The sequence below is a fragment of the Podarcis liolepis genome (assembly GCF_965112155.1).
Source record: "Podarcis liolepis genome assembly, chromosome: 15".
Classification (NCBI taxonomy): domain Eukaryota; kingdom Metazoa; phylum Chordata; class Lepidosauria; order Squamata; family Lacertidae; genus Podarcis; species Podarcis liolepis.
In genome coordinates this window covers 21,308,886-21,329,684 of record NC_139566.1, presented here as the reverse complement: position 1 = coordinate 21,329,684, position 20,799 = coordinate 21,308,886, and the positions used below count along the sequence as shown (strand labels likewise).

The window sequence follows — 20,799 nt, the reverse complement described above, 5'->3', positions numbered from 1 at the left end:
ATTAACTGAGGTTGGGCTGACAATCTAGGAAAGATTAGGCTAGCCGCTCTCTGGTAAGGAGGAGGTGGTCTAGATGCTCACAGTCTATTTCCAAAAAACACAATTTCCACCCCTTCTTCCTTCCCTCAGGAACCAGGTTGCATCAACATCCTCCCCTCCTGTCCAGTGGCACCCCTTTTTAATGTCAGATCAATCCATAAGAAGGTCTCCATCATTCACAATTTGTGGATGGGGAGGGCCAACCTAACATGCATTACCAAAACCGAGGAGGGCAAGCTGGGGAGATGATTTGACCCAGCTGTGATACACCTGGGTATTTGATGCAGCATCAGCACAGGCTGATGGGACCTTCTCAATACATTCTGAACCAGCGCAAAGCAGCAATTTGGTTTTTATTCTGGAGTGTTGGATTTGTGGGGGCTTGTAACAATTCTGTTATCAAGGTTCCAGACCACTTTACATGGTGAGGTTTGGTCTTACAAGAGCAATTCCTCCATGCAGAGACTGGGAGTCTGCTTGTTTTATGCGATGTCTTATATTTTTAATGTATATGAGTACTGAATTTGCCCTACAGTGAAGAGCAGGTAATGAATCTGTTAATTAAATAAAATTTTGAAAAACCTTGTTTCTCCAGTAGCCTCTCCATGGTAGAATTATCATCCTTAAAAAAAAGATGCTGCTCGTGTGAGGTTCTGAAAGCATTAATCAGATAATCCATCAAATTAAGTTAATGAATCAATCACAGGCTGATAGACGGATCATTACTGCGAGACGTCTCCTATGAAACCATGTTCAGTGCAGAGGACATTCTTGCTCTACGGTGGGCCTTTCACCAGCTTATGCCTGCAAGCAACCTGTGATCACTTCTCTAATTTGGCCCATCACCGTGCTTTAGTAATTTCATAATATTGATTACTGCAATCAACTCTATGCAGAGGTGTCTTCGAAGAAAAATGTTTAGAAATGTTTTAGAAATTTCAGCTAGCACAGAATCCTGAGCCTGATTTCTTCACAGAACGGGCCACAGGGAGTTGGCTTCACATTGACTCCAGACCCAGTTCAATGTGCTAGTGATTACCTTTAAAATCCAACATAACCTGGGGACTGCATTCAAGCATCTCCTCTGAAATTTACCTCTCCACTCCCTTAGATATGTGACGAAGATTCTGCTCCATGTTCATCCTTTATGGCTGCATTGAACCTTCTCTGTAACAGCACAAATGCTGAGGAATATTTTGTCAACCAAGGCAAATCTGACCTCAGGTTAAAATGCAGCTTCCCCAGCCATCAAATGATTGTTGGAGCTTGGTCTTTTTCCTTTTATTACCGTATGTGAAATGTTATCTGGCCAACAAGTTTTACTCCTGACTGTTTGTTTCTCTCTCCCTCTCCCCCCCCCACCCCTGTGTGTGTTTGTTTGTGTGTGTGTGTGTGTGTGTGTATTAGCTGAATAGTAGTTTAGATAACAATTCTATGCAGCATTAAGCCATAAAATGACACCTAGAGCAGTACAGCCACAATAAAATAGTAACAGCAATAATAAAACAAACTATGTGCAATTCTAGGCAATGGATATGAGCCACCCATCTGGACGCATTCCTGCCTGTTTGCTCCAATGTTAAACCACCTTAGAGAAGAGTGGGAACTGCAAGCATAGGATTCTTGGATACTTTATTGAGTCCCGTAAACTTTCTAGGCTAGGACTGGGGCATTTTAAATGTGACTAACTTGAATTGGACAGGGGTAAGCTGCTTTCTGAACTTATTATTAAAGAGGGGGTGTACTTTTTAATATCATTTTTAATAATAATATTTTTTATTTAAAAAAACACTAGAAGCTGGCGTGACAGTGACATTCCCCACACAACCTGCCTCTGAAGAAAAGGTATGCCATAGTCTTTCACCTTCTTGGTTTATGGCAAAGACAATTGTTTTTACCTATTTAGTTTATTTACACTGCATCATCAGAGTGCATGGTACTTTAGAGTGTTACACAGGCAACAAACATAGCTCCCTGCCCGCTAGGAGTTTATGATCTAAAATAGGCAGTGGGGAAAACTACAGAAGGAAAGAGAAAAGAATCTAGGCAAATGCTATTAGACTTGATTACAGCTGGAAATTAAGGATTCAGGGGAAGCCAAAGTTGACCCTGAAAAGGTAGGTTTTGATGAGGTATTTGAAGGGAGGGAGGAGGCACCATGTCCATATCCAGGAAAGGAGTTCCCCACTTAAGGCAGAACTAATGAAAGACCCAGGAGATCTTCAGTCATGTGAGGTGTAAGAGGAGAAGCAGCAGAGATCACAAGAGGAGATGTAACTAGAGACAAAGGACAGGAAGGAAGAATGGGGGTTATGCTGGGGGTAGCTTTAAAAAGACGAGGAGTTTGTGCTGGATATGGAAGGGGACAGAAAGTCAATAAAGGGATCTGAAAAAGGGTGTCATGCGGCTAAAGTGATAGAGAAGGTTAATAATTCTGGCAGTGAATAATTCCACATGTTTATTCAGAAGCTGTACTTATTTCAATTAGACTGAAGTCTTCACAAAGTGTCCAAAGGATTGCGGTTCAAACCTTATTTGGCTTCAGTCACTTAGCAACTAAACTGAAGCATTTATTCCACAGTGTTATATCTGAATGGCTTGACCCTTAAGAAGGTAGCTGCTACGCAGGGTCAATTCAGCCACCACTGCAGTTGTTTTGCCCAAAAGGAAGGCCTGGTTTTATTTAGACTGATGCGGCTGCTGCCACAAGGAAAAAGATTTATACAATCTTATTTAGCTTCAGTTTATGAGACAGGCAACACTCATCCCAAGTTCCTTCTCTTTGAAACTCATAGCAATTAATATTTAATACTAAGCACCAGCTGTTTCTACATGGTGTGGTGTTATTCCCTTGAATGTGTAAATCAAAGCAGCCAAAGCAGTAAAAACCTTCAAATTATGCTGTAATTCACCTCATCTTTAGAAATGGCTTCCTTCACATCAGGCAATTAACTTCCAAGAGTTTGCACCTTCCACAACTTACATGATTTAATGGTAATCAGGACATGGCTGCGTTTTATTACATGCTCAAATGGTTCTCTAAGTAAGTGACCAGAATGCTCAGCATACCACAAACGACTGTGCTAATATGCCAAGAGTAGCTCTGTGGGAACATCAATGGCCCTGTTTATCTTTTGCTGGTTGACCTGCAAGGCTGCCAGCCTAACCATAGGGGTGTAGGTGGTGGACCAAACCAAGATTAGAACTTCAGTGCAACCAGGACAACTGTGTGAGAACAACTGTGGTTTCCATGGAGGAAGTTGTCATATGCCAGACCAGATCATTAGTCCATCTCAGAATCACAGAACTGTAGAGTTGGAAGGGACCCTGGGGATCATCTAGTCCAACCCCCTGCAATGCAGGAATATGCAGCTGGTCCATACAGGCATCTCAATATTATCTATACTGACTGGTATATAGTTCTCCAAGATTTTAGATAGAGATTTTCCCCAGTGCTCCCTAGAGATGGCAGAGATTTAACCTGGGGTGCATGTGCTCTACCACTGACTTATGACTCCTTGCTTATGCCACACAATTCAGAAGCCATCCAACTGCAGTATATGATCATGCAAGAGAGACTGTTGTGGCTTCTTGCACCCACAGCCAGGCTGACCTTTGAAAAGCCCCATGCAGAAAGGTTAGTAATGGAGCAACCCCAGTGCCAGAAGCTGTTCTCATGGGATGGGTCATCTCCACCCAGCCCTGCTTTGATGAGGTTGCTCTCACCTCACCTGGTGCTTCTCTCCCCCCCCCCCCCCGTTGCAGAACCACCATCAAGAGTACACTCCAGGCCAGCTGCAAAGCAGTGGCTGCAACCAGGGTTGCTTGGTGGTCTTTAAAATACACTCCCTCCAGCCAACTAATTCTTACCCCAGTAATGGGCAAAGCGATGTTGCAGAAATTGCCCACACTCCACTTTGTTATTCTCATGCAGAGGTAAAAATGTTTAAGGCAAAGGATTTTCAAGGCTCTATAACACTATATGTGTACTTTAAAACATCAACATTAATATGCAATTGCAGGTATTTCATTTTCATTATCTTTGTTACAAATGAAATTAGAGGCTGCAGAATTAGAAAATGAAGGAAACACATTCTGATCATAAATATCCACAAACTATTTCATCCCACAGTCTCATTAATTCCAGAGTAATTCTCCAGAAATTGAAATACAAAGTTGCATTTAAACCAAATGCAAAGCACTGAACAATGGGAGAATCTCTCAGCACTTGAAAGGGTTACATTCTAGTAAAGATGTATTGAGAAGTGGCACAATTATTTTTTTCTGTTTTGACCATCACAAACTAAACACTCTTGCTTTGGAGATTGTGCTGCCAGAGAGATTTAATGATCCCGTGGTTTATTTTTAAGAGGAGTGTCTTCCTCCCCACCCCCAAACCAACGTGCAGGGACAACATTATTAGAATAGCCATTCAGAAACTAAAAAGGAGCTTTTCAGTGTTTACTGATGCCCTTAAGACAATTCATTACAGATATAGTAAGTGACAACACTGTGTGGCAGGCTGCACAACTGGGGCTCCTGACAAATCTAATTAACAGCACATCAGGGGTACTTTGCTTATCCTTTACATACTCCGCCAGCTTTGAGTGTCTAATGAGGAAAGCAGCTTAAACATTCCTAGAACTTCAACTAGTTGAACAATACAGCCAGCAACAAGGCCTCCCCTTAAAAGAACTGATGTCCAGATGTGTCACGTGTTTGTGTAAACGAAGACATTCATGTCAAGACAACTAAAGCAGTTCTCCACAATACTGACAGATGGAACAGACAGAAAGTGGGCAGACGCTCTTCATGCAGTCAGCTGCCATTTGTGAACCTAGAGTGGCTGCAGGTAGTTACAATTGCACTGAAAACATCAATTGCCTGTGTACTTAAGACTGTGCACCTTTAAGCCAGGCAAACAAGACCTTATACACAAATTATATATAGTAAGGGTTACCTCAACAGTTGCAGCTGATTCCGTTACCTTCATAGCCACCCCAACCTCCTTGTGAACATCCAACATTCCAAATGCTGTATTAAACTCTATCTACCATAACTATAGTAACTCATCCAACCCAAAAGCTAAGGTACTTAATGTTTAACCTCTGGTAACCAACTATATCCATCCACCATATTCCAACTTAAACAGCCTAATATGCAGCCCACTCACCATAAATCACAGTCACCATCTACAAACTGCCAAATGAAACACAAAGGTGAATCTTCTTATTCAGGGACATGTCCTATTCCCTTTCAAGCATAATTCACACAGTGGGGGCTCCAGCCATTGAAACAGTAGTGAGGTTGTGCTACTGACTGCACTCCCAAAGTCAAGCAGCTTGCTCCCCTTGCTCCCAAGGTCCAGACATTGAGTGTGGACATCTGCAAAAGGGAAACCTACAGGATCAAGAACCCCAAACACTTCGAGGTTCGCAATCTCATTGAGAGCAACACATGCAGGTTTCCCTTTTGCAGTCATCCACATTCAGCATATGGGCAACAGGAATGGGGCAGGGGATGCTCTATAACATTGGGCTGGGGCCAGCAATGGACCTCCTGTTGCTTCAGTAACTCACTGAGGAGACAACTGAAACCATGTAATTATACAGGGCCCTATACAGTCCTGATTTGAAACTTACTAAGAAAGTCTGAAATGAATGCAAGAGGTGACTGTGCTCCCAACAGAATAGCTGTGTTAGAACTCCAAAGGCTATTAGCTTCAGGACAAAGAGACAACATCTGCAAGTTGGAGAATTGATGGAGGGGGGGCTATGTGCCAAGTAAGTCTCCAAAAGACATCACATGGAGGCTAAGAGTGGAGGGTTTGTAGCTGAAATCAAATAAATCCATCATAATAGAAGAAAATCAGCAAAATCCAAGGCTGTAAAAGCATACAAAGAATTCAGGAAGAGGCAGTGTCTGAAATACTGCTAATAAACCATGAGTATCATTAATGCAGGCGTGGCACAACCAGTTCTGCAAAGCATCTCAAATATTTGATAGATTATGGAGTGAGACCATGCAGTTCCCATGGATGGTGCAACAGGTGTTCCTGTTTCTCTGGCCTAATCCCAAATGGCTTAAGTTTAAGAGAGACACCCTTTTTACAGGGATGTACCAATATCAAATGGCAGGCTGGATGTCCACAGTACTGTATCTCAGTAGAGTGCAGTGAACTTATGTTCTGGCTTCTTTTGTGTCCTTGATTGCTTTTATTCAGGTGACCTTAACAGCTAGGAAGCACCGTGGTCCTGGATATAAGAAATACTATGCAGTGACTTAGATAGTACAGAAAAACTACAATTGTGCAAATTCACATATTTTGGCTCAGAACCACTTCCAGCTATTAATGGAAAAGCCACCCATTGAAGAAGCAGTAACCCTAGCAAAGGCTTTTTGAGTGTATGAATCCTGAGATTCTGAGCCACGTCATCCTCCCATCTTGAAAAGATTCTGAAGGTCTGAAGCATAAATTACCGTGGAAAGGACAGATCTTTACTTAAGGTATAAGGTATATATATCAAGCTACATTATTTCAGATCCCTACAAAAGTGTACATCGATCTTGCATGTGAAAGTTAACATATTAGATAAGAAATGTAATAAGGATGGGCTGCAATCCTCCTGCCAGCATATTCTAGAAATCTGCATCTGCTCAGTAGTGCCACAAATGCCTCTGTAGGCTTTCCCTGAGCATTAGTTAACCACATGGAAAGTCCTCCCTCTTTCTATAAAGCACATTAAAATCACAAAGCATGTTGCTGCAGCTTTTACTACACGGATGCAAAGCAGGAGTCAAAAGTGCAATGAAGGAACTGTGGTCTCAGGGGCAAACCCAAGCTTTTAAACTGAACAAGCTGTATGCACGATAAATGCTGGACTGGCAGAATCGCTGAAAACAGAACACACTGAAGCCTCTCTTCACAGCTGGGGACTCAAACAGAAGCACAACACACCACCAGAAACCAATCAGTTTTGCTATTTTTACATTCCTCTTGCTTGCGAAGTAAGCACACTTTTGAACAACTGTAGTTTTTTAAAAAAGAACTTAAAACATTCAGTTCAGTCTGAAATATCTTCTTAATGTCCGCCAACAGTACGCTGCATTTCTGTACCAAATGCATCTGTACTATTTAGCTAAGATTACTGAATTCCTGCAATTCTTTGAAACTGGTGTTTAAAAGAGGAATACATAACATCAGTAGAAAAACACTACTCAAAAACCACTTCCTGCTTAAGTGAAACCTATTTCAAACATTGAAAAGTACCTTAGGCACATATAAATTTTATACAAAACTTTTCTGTAGACCAGTATTCACACATGCAACCAATTATGGCAGTATCAATAAGTCTACATTTCCCAATATTTCCTATAAACTGCACTGAGCTTCCTACAAGGTTTTAAAGTATTGCAATACAGACAATTAATACACTGACGGTGTGAATTGATGAGTATCCTTTTCCATTTCTCTCTCTCTCTATATATATATATAAAACACACATACACACATCTACCTCAGTCCAATATTTCAACATAAGCTTGCAAAAGCAAAGCAAAAAGGCCTCAAAGTCACGGCACACACACACACACAAAACCACCTGGCTCTGGATATAGCCAACTCTCAAACGAGAAGTGTCAGGGAACCTTGACTGCAACATATTCCAAAGAGTAGGCAAAAAGGTGCTAACATTGCGCCACTTCTGTTACAATGTGCTACAAAGTTGGGAGAGGGGGGAAATCAACACAATAATGTCAAACTCGCTAACAGGGCCACCAAGGACCAGTTATTCATTATCATCATGCAAGAGTGGGAAGAGAATATGCTGGAAAAGTGGGTACATGAACAGGGAAACACCGCAATTAAAGCACCAAAATAGCACCGTCAATTTCGGCAGCATACTTCAAAGCCCTTGGGATCCTTACCTTTTGTTAATGGGTTTTTCATCTTTCTCATATGGCCGGATGAACCATTTGCCAATTCTTACGAAGTTCTTATCCATTAGGCATCTAAAAGAAATAAATTGTGACACCAATTACTCAATAACTACTGAAAATATTATCATCACCGCACATTCTCCATTGCATTGAGCTTCTATATTTCACATGCAAAGCTCTTCATCTGTTTGCCAGCTTTGCTCTTTTGTGCTAATGATATCAGCCTTGGTGTATCACTGGCCTCCCTCAAGGCTTCCATCTATGGAACTCCTTGAAAAGAGCTGCTCCCCATTAGCTTCTGATACTCCAGTCTCAAGCACAGTAACTTGGAACAGAATCATATTTAATTTCAAGGGAACTTGTTTCCAAAGCAGGCTTGCCCATCTAGCTGATTCAAAATTAAAATTTGAGAGAGAGAAAGATGTTTACCACTTTCAATATGTACAACAGACAGCTTTTTACTGAACATATTAGGTGGGTGTTGGTACTTATGGTCCCCCCAAAACTGCTCAGCTGACTGGTCAAGTATTGTCAAATGAAGGTCAAGCATTTTATTTAAAAGCATAAGCTTCATTAGAACAAAATTGGCATTTTACAGAGCAAGTTCAAATGGCAGCAGGGAGAGTTCAGTGGTGGATGTGCTGCCAAGAGCAAAGCAAAGTCAGAAGATAGGTGGGCATTCTGCCCCACCCCCCAAGTTTCTTTTGAAAATAATCTGGGGGAAATTAACTACACCACCTGAAGGACTATAAGGCTAGTGATGGGGACATTAGAGAGTGCAATCCTGGCACACTCTATTTCAGCCCTTATACCGCCAGCTGAAACACTGTTGGTACTACATCTATGCCCACAAAGCTTTTTGCAGGCATGCCAGGGCAGATAGGCTTCCCCACACGTGGAGCTCCTCTCTGCTGGTCCTCCTGCCTTGACCTAACTGCCCTCATCTGGCTTTTGGCAGGGGTTAGGATTGTTCCCTTAATTGTGATTAATCTTCACAAAACTTTCAGCATATGTAAGAAAGACTTCTAGAAATGTGGAAAATTAACTGTAACTGTAATGTTCTTTTTGGCTGTTTTCCTGGAATACTAGGGCCAGGCTACAACTTTCAAGGAAACAACACAAAACTATTTCTATGACACCCCTTAATCAAAGTTTTCTGAGCGGTATACAAAAATATGTTTAAATACATTATGAATGGTTGTTTTTTTTTAAAAAAAGAGCAATTACAGCATCACAGCAAGAGATGAAGCAAACTTGAAACCTTTTTCAAGCCAAAACATTGAAATATGTTAAAAACCCTGAGGTTTGCTTGTTTTTTAAAGGGAGGGCTACACATGATTCCAAAATGGATGTGAAATAGACCTCCGTTCCACAACTGGGGTGCTATCATAGAGAAAGGCCTCTCACTTTCAGACACTCAATGGATCCACTTGGGAGTGGCACTTGGGAAACAACCTCCAATGAGCAAAGCAATGTCCAGATAGAAATATATGGAAAAACCTAGCCCTAAGCCATTTAGGAATGTAAACTTTAAAACCAGGGCCTGGAAATGTATCAAAAGCCCATGGGACTGACAAAGCACTTCCTTAATATGTCCAGCCCCAGTTAGCAAACCTTGAAGCACAATTTTGTGTAGTGTTTAACTGAATTTTCGGACCTTTTTTTTTTTTTTAAGGCAATCCAAAGCACAATGTATTGCCGTAGTCTAAACATGAAGTTACCAGAGCATAGCTAACTGTAGCTTGGCTCTCTGTCTATTTGGACCACAGCTGTGTTTTCAGCTGAAGCTGATAAAAGGCACTCTGGACCACCAAGGCCAGCTGTGACTCCAGTGACAATGCTAGATAGATCATGAGTATCCCCAAACTGCAGAGCCCTATCCAGGATGCACTGCATGCCACTCAAGCACTTGCTTATACTGTAGTACTTCCTTCTTGTATGAATTGAGTATCATAGATATACAAATCGAAAACTCCAAGCGGCTAACCTTATGTAGCCAAAACGGTGTCACCTAAGCATAAAGAGGGAAGTACCAGCAAACTTGGATGAACCCCAAAGTTTGAAAAAGTTCAGAATCACCACCCTACTTTGAAGGAACAACTCCCAAACAGCACAATGTGACAGTGGAATGCTAATTCTCTCTTTGGGGCTGGGGGAGAACACCAGAAATCCAGGAGAATGTAATGCAGTACCTTCATGCTAGTTGCTGGTGCACTGAGCAGAGACATTTCATATTGTGATGTGCTGCAGATCCTAAGTTTGTACATATATACACATGGGGGGGTGAATGGGTGTGTGTGGGTGTGTGTGTGTGGGTGTGTGTGTGTGTGTGAGAGAGAGAGAGAGAGAGAGAGAGAGAGAGAGAGAGAAATAAAAGCTAACTAGCAGTAACCAATAATAAACAAATGTCAGCCTTAAAGGCATATGACACTTAGCCACTTGGCTCCTTGTGCCAGAGAGGCTGTGACTGCACAGGAACTTTCCTACACCTATGGTGATATTGCTAACATGTGCTTATCTTTTGGACATACATTTTCAAAGAACTGGAAAACATTTATAAGACAAACATCAAAATGTCTCCAGCATTTGTACTAGTGGGGATAATGAATGACACCAGACTTCATACTGTATATAAATATATTTTGTCGTTTCTGCTGATAGCAGCTTCTCTGGAAACCAACAAATGCTGGTGAAGGCCTGGCAACTGAAGTATGGCACCAAAGGGTCTGGTCAGTAGCACTGGCAGAAAAACTAACATGCCACATCCATGTGACTAAAGGAAGGGCAAGCCCCTTTTCTTTATACATGGCATGGAAACCACTTATATCTTACATGAGACAGGAAGAACAGACAAGGATTCCCTCAGTGTCTCATGGTGGAGTTTGGAGAGATCTCCTTGATTATATTATTGTATGCTATTTGTATGGTGTGACAATGTAGTTCATGGTATTTTGAATGCTCTTATGGGTGAACAATGCAAAGACAGTCAAGATGTTTGTAACAGTTCTTGTTCATTAAATACTGCAAAATGAAATAAAAACATCTTTTTTAAAAAGGCACTAGCCTGATGTCAATGGGCAGAGACTTCCAAAATATAGGTGCAGCCACAGTCAAAGTTCAATTTTTTAACAACTACGGAACAAGTATTGTGTAGCAACTGTGGCAGTAACAGTTCTGCTGATCAAAGTGGTTATAATGAGAGAATTCTTCACCTCTTTCTCCCCTTGATCCAATCCTCTGCACAAGCTTGGGGGACTTATGGGGATGGGGTTGGTGACAGGACAAGTCGGTAGCCCAAACCAACATTAACAGACCCCTCTGAACAGATGGAGTTCTCTTACCTTTCCAGCAAGTTGTGGATTGCCTTGAAAAGCAGTGTCCTGCACTCATATGAAAGCCCATTCTCCCAAAGTCCTTCTTCCACCACTGTAAAAACAGACAAAGTGTTAGCCTATCATCCAGAAAACAAGAGGAGGGTTTAATCATTCAAGTAAACGAAAACATAATTCAGCTGGGTTTTTAGAAGGACTATCCAAGCTGGAGCCATCCCAAAGTATCAGACGACGACTGCCCATGCTGACTAGCACCAGGGGATTATGGGAGCTATAGTCCAAAACATCTGGAGGGCACCAGATTAGTGAGGCTTGGTCTTCCTGGTTACCTAAGAAAGTACCAATATGCATTACAGTACTACCAACTGCTTCAGTCATAAATCAACTGTAACAAGGTACCCATCCTCCTCCCAGTTTAATAGAAAGGTTTATGCAAACTTTATAGGATGAGTAAAGGTTTATGCAAACTTTATAGGATGAGTAAAGCAAGTTATTTGAGGTGAAGCAAGTTGACCAAGCGGGATTGCCATTCAAATTAAAATGATCCTAAAACCAGGTAAACTGAAGTGCTTAACCCCACATTATGCATTCACACATTTCACACATTTAAAGAGGTTATGCCCTTTAATAATATGCACTATGACAAAAAAATGAGTGAAAGCACATTATGTGATTTCTGCAAGTGACACAAAATGAAAACAGAAGCAAGATAACTGGGGTTTTTGTTGTTGTCTTTTTTTAAAAAAAGCAATTTAAGAATAAGTAACCAAGCGGGAAGAGTAGTAAAGTTGAGGGCTATGGAGCCCAAAGACAAGGTAACTGAAAGAAGAATGATCAAGGAAACTGCATGCTGACAAACAGAATTCTGAGGAAAAGATGGCTGGGTGAAGGAGGCAAGAGACTGAGAAGAGATGGAAAAGGTATAGAACTGAGGAGAGAAGGAGGAAACAGAAATAGGTTTAGTTGTTTTGCATTCAGTCTTCTGTTTGAATTGGAATTCTGTTGTTGGTGTTGATTACTATTATGTACCTTGTAGTGCTCCATGCTCTGTTTTAATTGTCAGCCAGGGGCATTCTTGCATTAGGCAATACATACATTTTAATAATATAATAATGATGGGTGTGTGGTGTTGACAAGAAAAAAGCAGGCACGCATGGTAACTCTGGAGGAAGCCAAAAACGAGGGAAGGGCTCTTCCCCCCCCCCTTCACAAATTTGTTTACGTTAATCGGTCAAACGTTTGGCTTCAGCTGAAAAGCAAACACCTCAAAAGCATGCAAATGTTCAAAAAGTGCCTTGCAAGTTTCATTTTATGGGAGAACACTTATAGGAGATGGCACTTTCAGCTTCTGCTCCTTTGGTTGGTCCACTCTCAGACTTTTGCAGTGCCAAGCTACCGTCGCCTGGAGATCATTGTGTCTAACTGGCTCAGATACATTTCAATAAATGAATAGTAAAAACACTCAAAGGGGCTTTTTTAAAAACCTTGGTTATGGGTGCATATAACCTTTGTTTTTAATATTCCTAGTAATCTCTCTCACATACAAAAGCCAAAAACCAATTTTGTGCCTCTCACAATTCTTTACTTTCCCCCTTCACTAAAATATATGAACATTTTACTGCGCAGATTCTTCTCCCTCCCTGCCCACCCAAGTACCACCTGCAGGAAGCTGGGGCAAGACAGAAACAGATATAAGAGACCCCATGGGGGAAACAGAAAGCAAATAACATATTGCATTAATTAGACAGTATAATAAACATATTATATTACAAGTAATATAAATATAATAAGATATAATTAAGTTGCATGTGGGAATACTCAAGTAATTCCCACTAGAATGAATAGCAGAAGCATTTATAGTAACGAAAACAGGTATATGCTAATAAAGACTTCAAACAATCTATGGATGGGGTATGGGAATGCAAAAATTACTACGCATTTGAACTGCTCTGGAGGATATCACTAAAGAAAATCCAGCTTCCTGCACTGTACACCAAAAAGAAAAGGGGGGGAATGTTTAGCTCCAGGAATTCTAAAGTACATTTCACTATTTTACATGCACCATTCTGCTTCCTCAAACCTTATTTTGAAAATTAAGTAAAACTATTTGAAAGTAGCTCAGAAGGGAATGGGGCTCTTATTCAATCAGAGCAATGTCCCTGGGGAAAGGTGGGCTTAAACCTTTCTCCCACACCATTTATCTGATGTAATACCACTTCTACCATATAGTATTAGCTCCACCCTTCCCCAATGCCACTGCCGCTATCAAAATTAGGGCTTTCCATACATACATCCCTATCTGCTTTCAAGTAAAAAGCAAATGTTGGGAATTCTGCTCACAGATTTCTCATGTACACTGGTACCTCTAGTGCGGACACGATCCATTCTGGGGTGCCGTTCACACCCCAAAAAGTCCGCAATTAGAGTGGAGCTTCTGCACAAGCGCAGAGCACGATAGAGCGCTTCTGTGCATGTGCAAAGCCGCGTTTGCAAGCCAAAAAGGCGCAACATGACCCTAATGCAACACGAGGTATGGCTGTAGCATGTACTTCAACCCTTAAACAAGAAATCTGCATGCATGTGAGGAAGGCCGAAATACAGAGCTTTTCTACCTCCCACAGCAGGACTAATTAAACCTGTTTACTCTGAACATTGAGTACTCTAACCATATTGGCCACTGTGAATATGAAGGGGAACATACTCTATAGGATAATACTAGTTGTTTCACCATTAAAAATGACTGGAAATCAATTTATTGCTCTGTTCTACCGAAAGATAGGAGGGTGCCTGTGACAAGGAAGTAAGCAACTACAGGAGGAGTTATGTGGTAAGCAGGGTTTGGGGCTCCTTTTTCCTACAGTATCACTTCTTCCTGGTTTTCTTTTTAAAAAATCAATTTAAAAATCCAATTCACTGGCAAATGTCTACATTAAATAAATATATCAAAAATTCAATTACCGAAAGCCTATACTAAAGCTTTCATTTCATTTTAGATTAAATTTGTCTACAGTGAAGCCGTTTAGTGACAAATGCAGATGTATCAATGTGTCCTGGAAATTGACATACAAAAAAGCAGCAAAGGAATGCAATGCTACATTGATTCTGAAATACTGCATTAAGGCCATAAAATATCTAATTAAATGCAATGCTATTGATCGATCATTGTTACATCGCCATTGATTCTCCTGTAAGATTTGTGTTCAAAGTCCTTAGTGACTAAATGGACTTGATACTATACCAGGAGCAAGCATACTTCCTGCTCTGATGTCCTTACACAGGTCATAGCTAAAGAAATGTGGCATCAGTTCTCCTCAGAACTGAGGAAGTACCTTCCTTTGTACAACCACAAACCATCAGTACTAAAATGCACTGTTTGTTTTGACACTCTTGCAAATACAGTTTACAGTGCAGTCACTCAAAATGCTCAAGAAACTGAACAGCTTGGTCAGTCTGTAACCTCCAGCTAGTGTGAAACAACCTCTTTTTTAAATGAAGTTGTGCACAACTATCTACCCAAAGCCTTTTAAATCTGAGGAGAAACACAATATAAAAATAAGGTTGTAATCAGAAACAAATGGAAGCCTATTGCACACCATTCACGCAACACTGCTATAGCACTAGTAATACCATTCACATCTCCCAACATGTAGATAGTAACAGCTTGTACTGTTTTCAGCAATACAAACGACAAAATGGTTATCAGAACATATTTAGCTCTAATTCAACAACCTGTGGTCCTCCAAATATTGCTGGACTACAAATGACCATTGATCATGCTGGTTGGGTGTTGGTGTCCAACACCACTGGAGGGACGCAGGCCACTCTTCCCTGCATGAATGTTTGCAAAGGTGAGCTCTCGCAATGCTACCTGGACTAGAGCATTATGCAAAAGTGGACACACTTTTAAACTTTAACTATGATATTTCCCTTCATCATCAAAAGAAGACAGTCCAAAACTCGTATCTGAAGTGTCCTCATTTTGTCCCCCCTCTCAAAAACAGCTATGAGAACTAATGAACCTAAGACCAAACCTACCCTTGAATTATGACAAGCATGTGTGTGTGAACACAGAGAGACATACATTGAATCCAACAAAATGATTACACATAAAATTGTCTATTTTCCCCCACGGCCTTCCCATGCATGCAAACAAACAAAACAACAACAACCCACCATCAAATCACAGGCCACATCTGATTCCATTGACAAAACCACTACAAATCAAAATATTTTTGAAAGCACACATACAGTTCATATGGCATTAATACAAGCAGAGCAAAGAGCAAAACAAAAATCTGTGGGGTGGTTGTTGTTGTGGTGGTGGTGGTTATTGTTGTTGTTGAAGGCATGGCTACTTTTACTCCTGGTGACTAGATGACCCTTCGGGTCCCTTCCAACTCTACGGTTCTATGGGTTTCTAAGTAGTAGACCCTTCCCAGCCAGGCATTTATTTTCTTTGCTTCTCCAGCACAAGGTTTTTTTTTAAAAAAAAAAAAACACAACCGTATAGTTATAAAGGAGCATTGCCAACCAAGTATCTGACAACCTGCGTCCCTGAGAAAAGGGCTTTATGCTGAGCTGGAACAGTTGTCTGTCACTGCTGCTCCAGCCATGGCAAGAAATCCCAGCAGCTGTACTGACTGAAATGCAGTTGCCTCATTAACATTCCCTCCACCACTACCACCAAACACCCATCCAGCGTTTCTGTGCTTTCAACAATAATCTTAAAGAGCATTTTACAGAAGACTTAGCCCTGCTAAGGGCACTCTGCAGCATGATCGAGGGAACATGGAAACACGATTCATTAGACACGCCTGGAGTGGTAACAATGGAGCTACTTCTCGCTGCCTTTCATTTTCTTATACTTTTGCTAAGACTAATGCATTCCTCTTACACAACAAGCAAATTTACATCCAGAAGAAAACTGTTAGCACCTCTGATTAAGCAATGACATTTTCTCTTATATTAAGAAGATAGAAAATGTTGACATGTTAAACAAGGGGGAAGACAAACACAATCCAATAAACTGCCTTCTAATAAGTCTGATACTATGCATACAATAAATAGATTGTGGAAGGGCCTAAACTATCTCATCTGCCTTTAACCTGGATGCTATTAAAAAGAAACTGCTCCACAGTCTCATTATTATGCTCCTCTGCCCCAGTAGATTTTCATGCTTAGCTGTTGTTGGCTTCCCTTGAAATGCTGTTTGTATAACTATTCAAAACAATGAATCTTTTATTTGCTTTTTTTCACTTGCCTTCAGCATTGTACTGTCCTCTCCTCTCCATTCCTATTTATCACCAACTCTCATCATCTTTACAAAAGCATTCATTTCATGATGTACGTACGCTTACATTTTTACATACAACCATCTGAAATGTAGTTTGGATTAAGTTGTTAAAACAATATACCATGGAGGGGGAAGGTTTTTATAACGCGGTACCCAAGTAATGTTTCAGCATTTTAGAGCAGTAGTCCTTTCAGACCCAGGACCCATCTTTAATCCAAGCATGCATTTGAGGACCCATTTCTTAATTTGCTTGATGTGTAACAGTGTGGGTGGGTGGGTGGTTGTGTGGGTGTATGGGTGTCTTTCAGAAGAACGGTCACTGTCACCAGGACCACCACAGCAACTCTGCAAAATAAAAAGAAAAGGAGATCCACGCTAAGGAGTTGAGTTCTATTACCATGGACCACAGCCACTAGTAACTAACCCAGTCAGTAAGATGCAAACCTCATACTGAAACATCTCTGTATGGGGCTACACAGCCCACTAACATATGGAAGTAGACTCAAGAGGATGATAATGCTCCAGACAACTTAATTAAATGATGCTTGAGGCTACCTCAACCTCCACTGCATCCAGCTCCTAAATCCAATTCTATACTCAGTAACCAAAAGGCTCTTCATCATTCTATTTAAATATTTCATACCTTTTTAACATCCTGCAGGAACCAGACCTTCCATGACTAAATGCCATCAACCTAGCAGTGTCTCTTTAAAACTAACCCAACTACTGAATATCCTATGGTGAAATGCGTCCAGTGTATTATGAAATGCCAAGATGCCTCTTTTAACAAAGGAAATAAACCAAGGTCTGTGGATGGAAGCAGAAGGTGCTTTCACCTCCTGGCGGCATTAGAGCAGATTCGAGAGAGAGACAGACTTCACTCTCTGGAGTGGTACTTGGGATGGTGTGATGACAGGTGGATGAGCCTTTCTAATGACATCCAGTGAAATACAGGGGAAGCTCTGTTACGAGTCAAAAGAGGAAAAGAATGTTCTGTAGCAAGGTATACTCTCTTGACAGTTAGTGCACGAACAAAAAAGGTCTGCTACATTTTGAGGGCTGTGTGTGTGTTTGCTGCAATTCTGCACAATCCCAGACAATCCACAAGCCAGTGTTTGGTACAATTGCTTTAGATAAGACAACTGAAATTCTTAAGGGAAGGTAAGTCAGACTGCGCAGGTCTGTTTGAAAGTGTCTGGGCAATGTCTCCTGAAAACTCAGAAGCCAGCCACAAAGTTGCTCAAGAAGACTATCTTCAGAGGCTTCAGTGCCACTGGTCATCACCAGTCAGAAGACACAGAACCAACTAAGGCAAAATAATCCTACACATCTCAATTTGAAGGATTTGTTTTTCAGTGGATGAATTTGGATTACCAAGATAGGCAATATTAAAGAGCACATACAGCCCTGTTTACACATCATGTGATTTGATTTGTGGAACTCACTGCCAAAAGGATGTGGTGATGGCCATCAGTGCAGATACCTTAAAAGATTTGTTTGTTTGTTTGTTTGCTATTAATGGCTACTGGTCACAATGGATATATGCAGCATTCACCTTCAGGGGCAGTTTGCCCCTGAATGCCAACTGATGGGAAGCAACAACTTCCTGGATGCATCTCTCTGATTGCCTTCAGTGGGAACGCATGCTAGACTAAAGGAACATCCAGCAGATGAAGCTGTCTCCAGGCCACTAGTTCATCTAGCTCAATATCTTCTCAATACTGACTGGCAGCAGTTTTCCATGGTTCCAAACATGTTTTTTTGCCAATTCTACCTTGAGATGTCGCAGATTGAACCTGTGTCTTCCAGCACACAGATACCTGTACCACTGAACTATTGCCCTTTTCATGCTCTTATATTCATATTACTTAACCTTTTTATTATTGATTGGCTGATTATCATCCTACATTTCTTCATGTGGACCTTCAAGGTGGCCTTCCCCAGCCTAAGACAGTTTATGCATATGCTGAAGTTCTGTTCAAAATCCCAATACATTTTCCATGGCAACTAGACCTGGACCAGAAACTCAACAGATATGCAGCACGTTGACAGCATGGGTGACAAAACTTCTAAATATACAAGCATGAACAAGGCCCTCAGCCAGGAGACTAAGGACCCCTGGGTGGCTGCTCCCCTTGCCTTCCAGGAAAAACATCATGGCAACAAACAGACCAGCCTGGCCTCATCTATTAGCTAGAGAAGGAGAAGCTGCAGGCAGCTACACTAAGGCTGCATTCACACTATATTTTATAGCACATTCAAAACACATTTACCTGCTCAAAGAATTCTGGGCACTGTAGTTTGTTAAGGGCTACTAGGAATTTTAACTCTGTGAGGGGTAAACTGCTGTATCCAGACTTTTTTAAGGGGTAAAATGTGCTTCAAATGTACTTTAAAAGGTATAGGGAGCACACAAGCCTGAGTTGGCTTCAGTTCTCTACCCTCCCAATCTCTTCTTCCTTTGGGGCTGTGTCTTTTAGATTGTAAGCCTGAGGGCAGGGACAATCTTATTGATTGCTGTAAACTGCTCTGGGAGTCTTTTTTTTTTCTTCAGCTGGATAGCAACGTAAAAATACCTTAAATAAATAAAGCAGCTTTTTTATTATTTTATCTAACCAATAAATGCTTAAATCATTGATGTTCCTTTTTTTTGAAAGATATCCAGGGGGGAGGGGCAGGGGAGAACCAAGGTGTGGCTTCCAATTGGCTGCAGGAGCTTCCTGCACTCAATGAGAAGCCATGGAAGCCATGTCGGACATTCGGCTTCCAAAAAACGTTCTCAAACTGGAACATTCACTTCCAGGTTTGCAGCGTTCAGGAGCCAAAACATCCGAGTACGAAGGCGTTCGACAACCAAGGTACGACTGTATACTGATAAATTAAATAGTGCCATAATGTGGTGGCTTAATATTGCCCTAAAACCGTATTCTTTGTACTGGCAAAGCAAAGTCTCAGAATCAGACTCTGGAGCTTTTGTACCAAGTTTAGCATTCAAGATTAATTGACTTCTTAACATGACCCTAAGATAACTTTCTGAAGGAAACAGCTAGCTATGGACATGTTTTGTGAATCAAACTCTAGTAACAAACTTGCCAAGAAAAGGCAGACCAATTCAACGGTACACAATAGAATCACAAGCGATGAGGGACATGTTATGTGCAGAGGTGTGCAAAGGTGTGCATATCCTGTAAGTACAGGAGTCTGGGACATGTTATCTGGAAAAAGCAAACTTCAGCAATACTAATGCACAGTGCACAATCTTTGTGGGGACTCAGACGTATTTCTGAACTCCCTCTCTATACCAATGTTGCTGAAAGTAGCATACAAGCTGACAGTTCTGTCCCAATTGAGGGAGTGCTGGGACATGTCAAAAACTCTTTACATTGCTCCACAACTGCATAATGTTATCATAATTAACAGTTGATGCAGAATTTATATGGCTCACAGTCTGACCAGAGTAAAGCCACAACTAACTATTCACAACAATGAAATGACCTTGCAGAAATTTTACTACACATTCCTATTCCACAGCAGCACACACAACGTACTGCAGATAATCCAAAATGGTCATTAGGTGTAGCACCCAGAAATTATGGTTGCAGATAGAGGTAGTTTTCTCAAGACACCACCCTCTGAATCTTGACTACACAAGGAAATCTTCCGTTGCTAACAGCTGTCCAGACGCAGACATCATAGGGCAGCTTCACATGCTCTCTTTTTGCACTCGGTTATAGATTCCTAGTGAAATATATGCATGAAACCCCATCAAGGGCAAACAATGTGCAGAATGAATTCTGTGCATGTCCCTTCCCATTTCTGCTTCTAAGTATTTGAAAAGCCATAAAATGGTATGACCCCTGGTTTCTAAACTTTAAAATGGCAATTCTACAATATTTCTAGCCATCTCACTACCACCTCTGTAGCTATGTCTGAGATGACTTTGATAACCGTTGCTGTGTAGGACCTCTGAGGTTAAGGCAAATAGAAAGAAAAATGGTTCATCGGGCCAACAGGTCCAATAAAACATATCAGAGCCAATTGTGATATAACTATCTTTTCAACAAACATGAAAAAAACCTAGTTCTCCCTATATATTTTTCCAATCTAACGTGTGTATACATCCTGAGTGTATACAAAACAAAGACCTTAACAGTCAAGCAGAAAGCTTTATCCGCAAAAAATCTTTACAAGGACTTA

The 20,799-nt window shown here is 41.1% G+C and overlaps 1 protein-coding gene across 2 annotated transcripts in view; it reads right to left on the bottom strand.

Annotated features, from left to right (window-relative positions):
* MED13L (mediator complex subunit 13L) overlaps positions 1–20,799 on the bottom strand; it is a 165,329-nt gene that overhangs the window by 87,564 nt on the left and 56,966 nt on the right. For both annotated transcript variants that reach the window (XM_083478401.1, XM_083478402.1), the window contains exons 3-4: positions 11,319–11,403; positions 7,966–8,049 (exon numbers count right to left, since the gene is read on the bottom strand). In XM_083478401.1, coding sequence (XP_083334527.1) covers positions 7,966–8,049; positions 11,319–11,403 — 169 coding nt within the window. The remainder of the gene's footprint in view (positions 1–7,965; positions 8,050–11,318; positions 11,404–20,799) is intronic.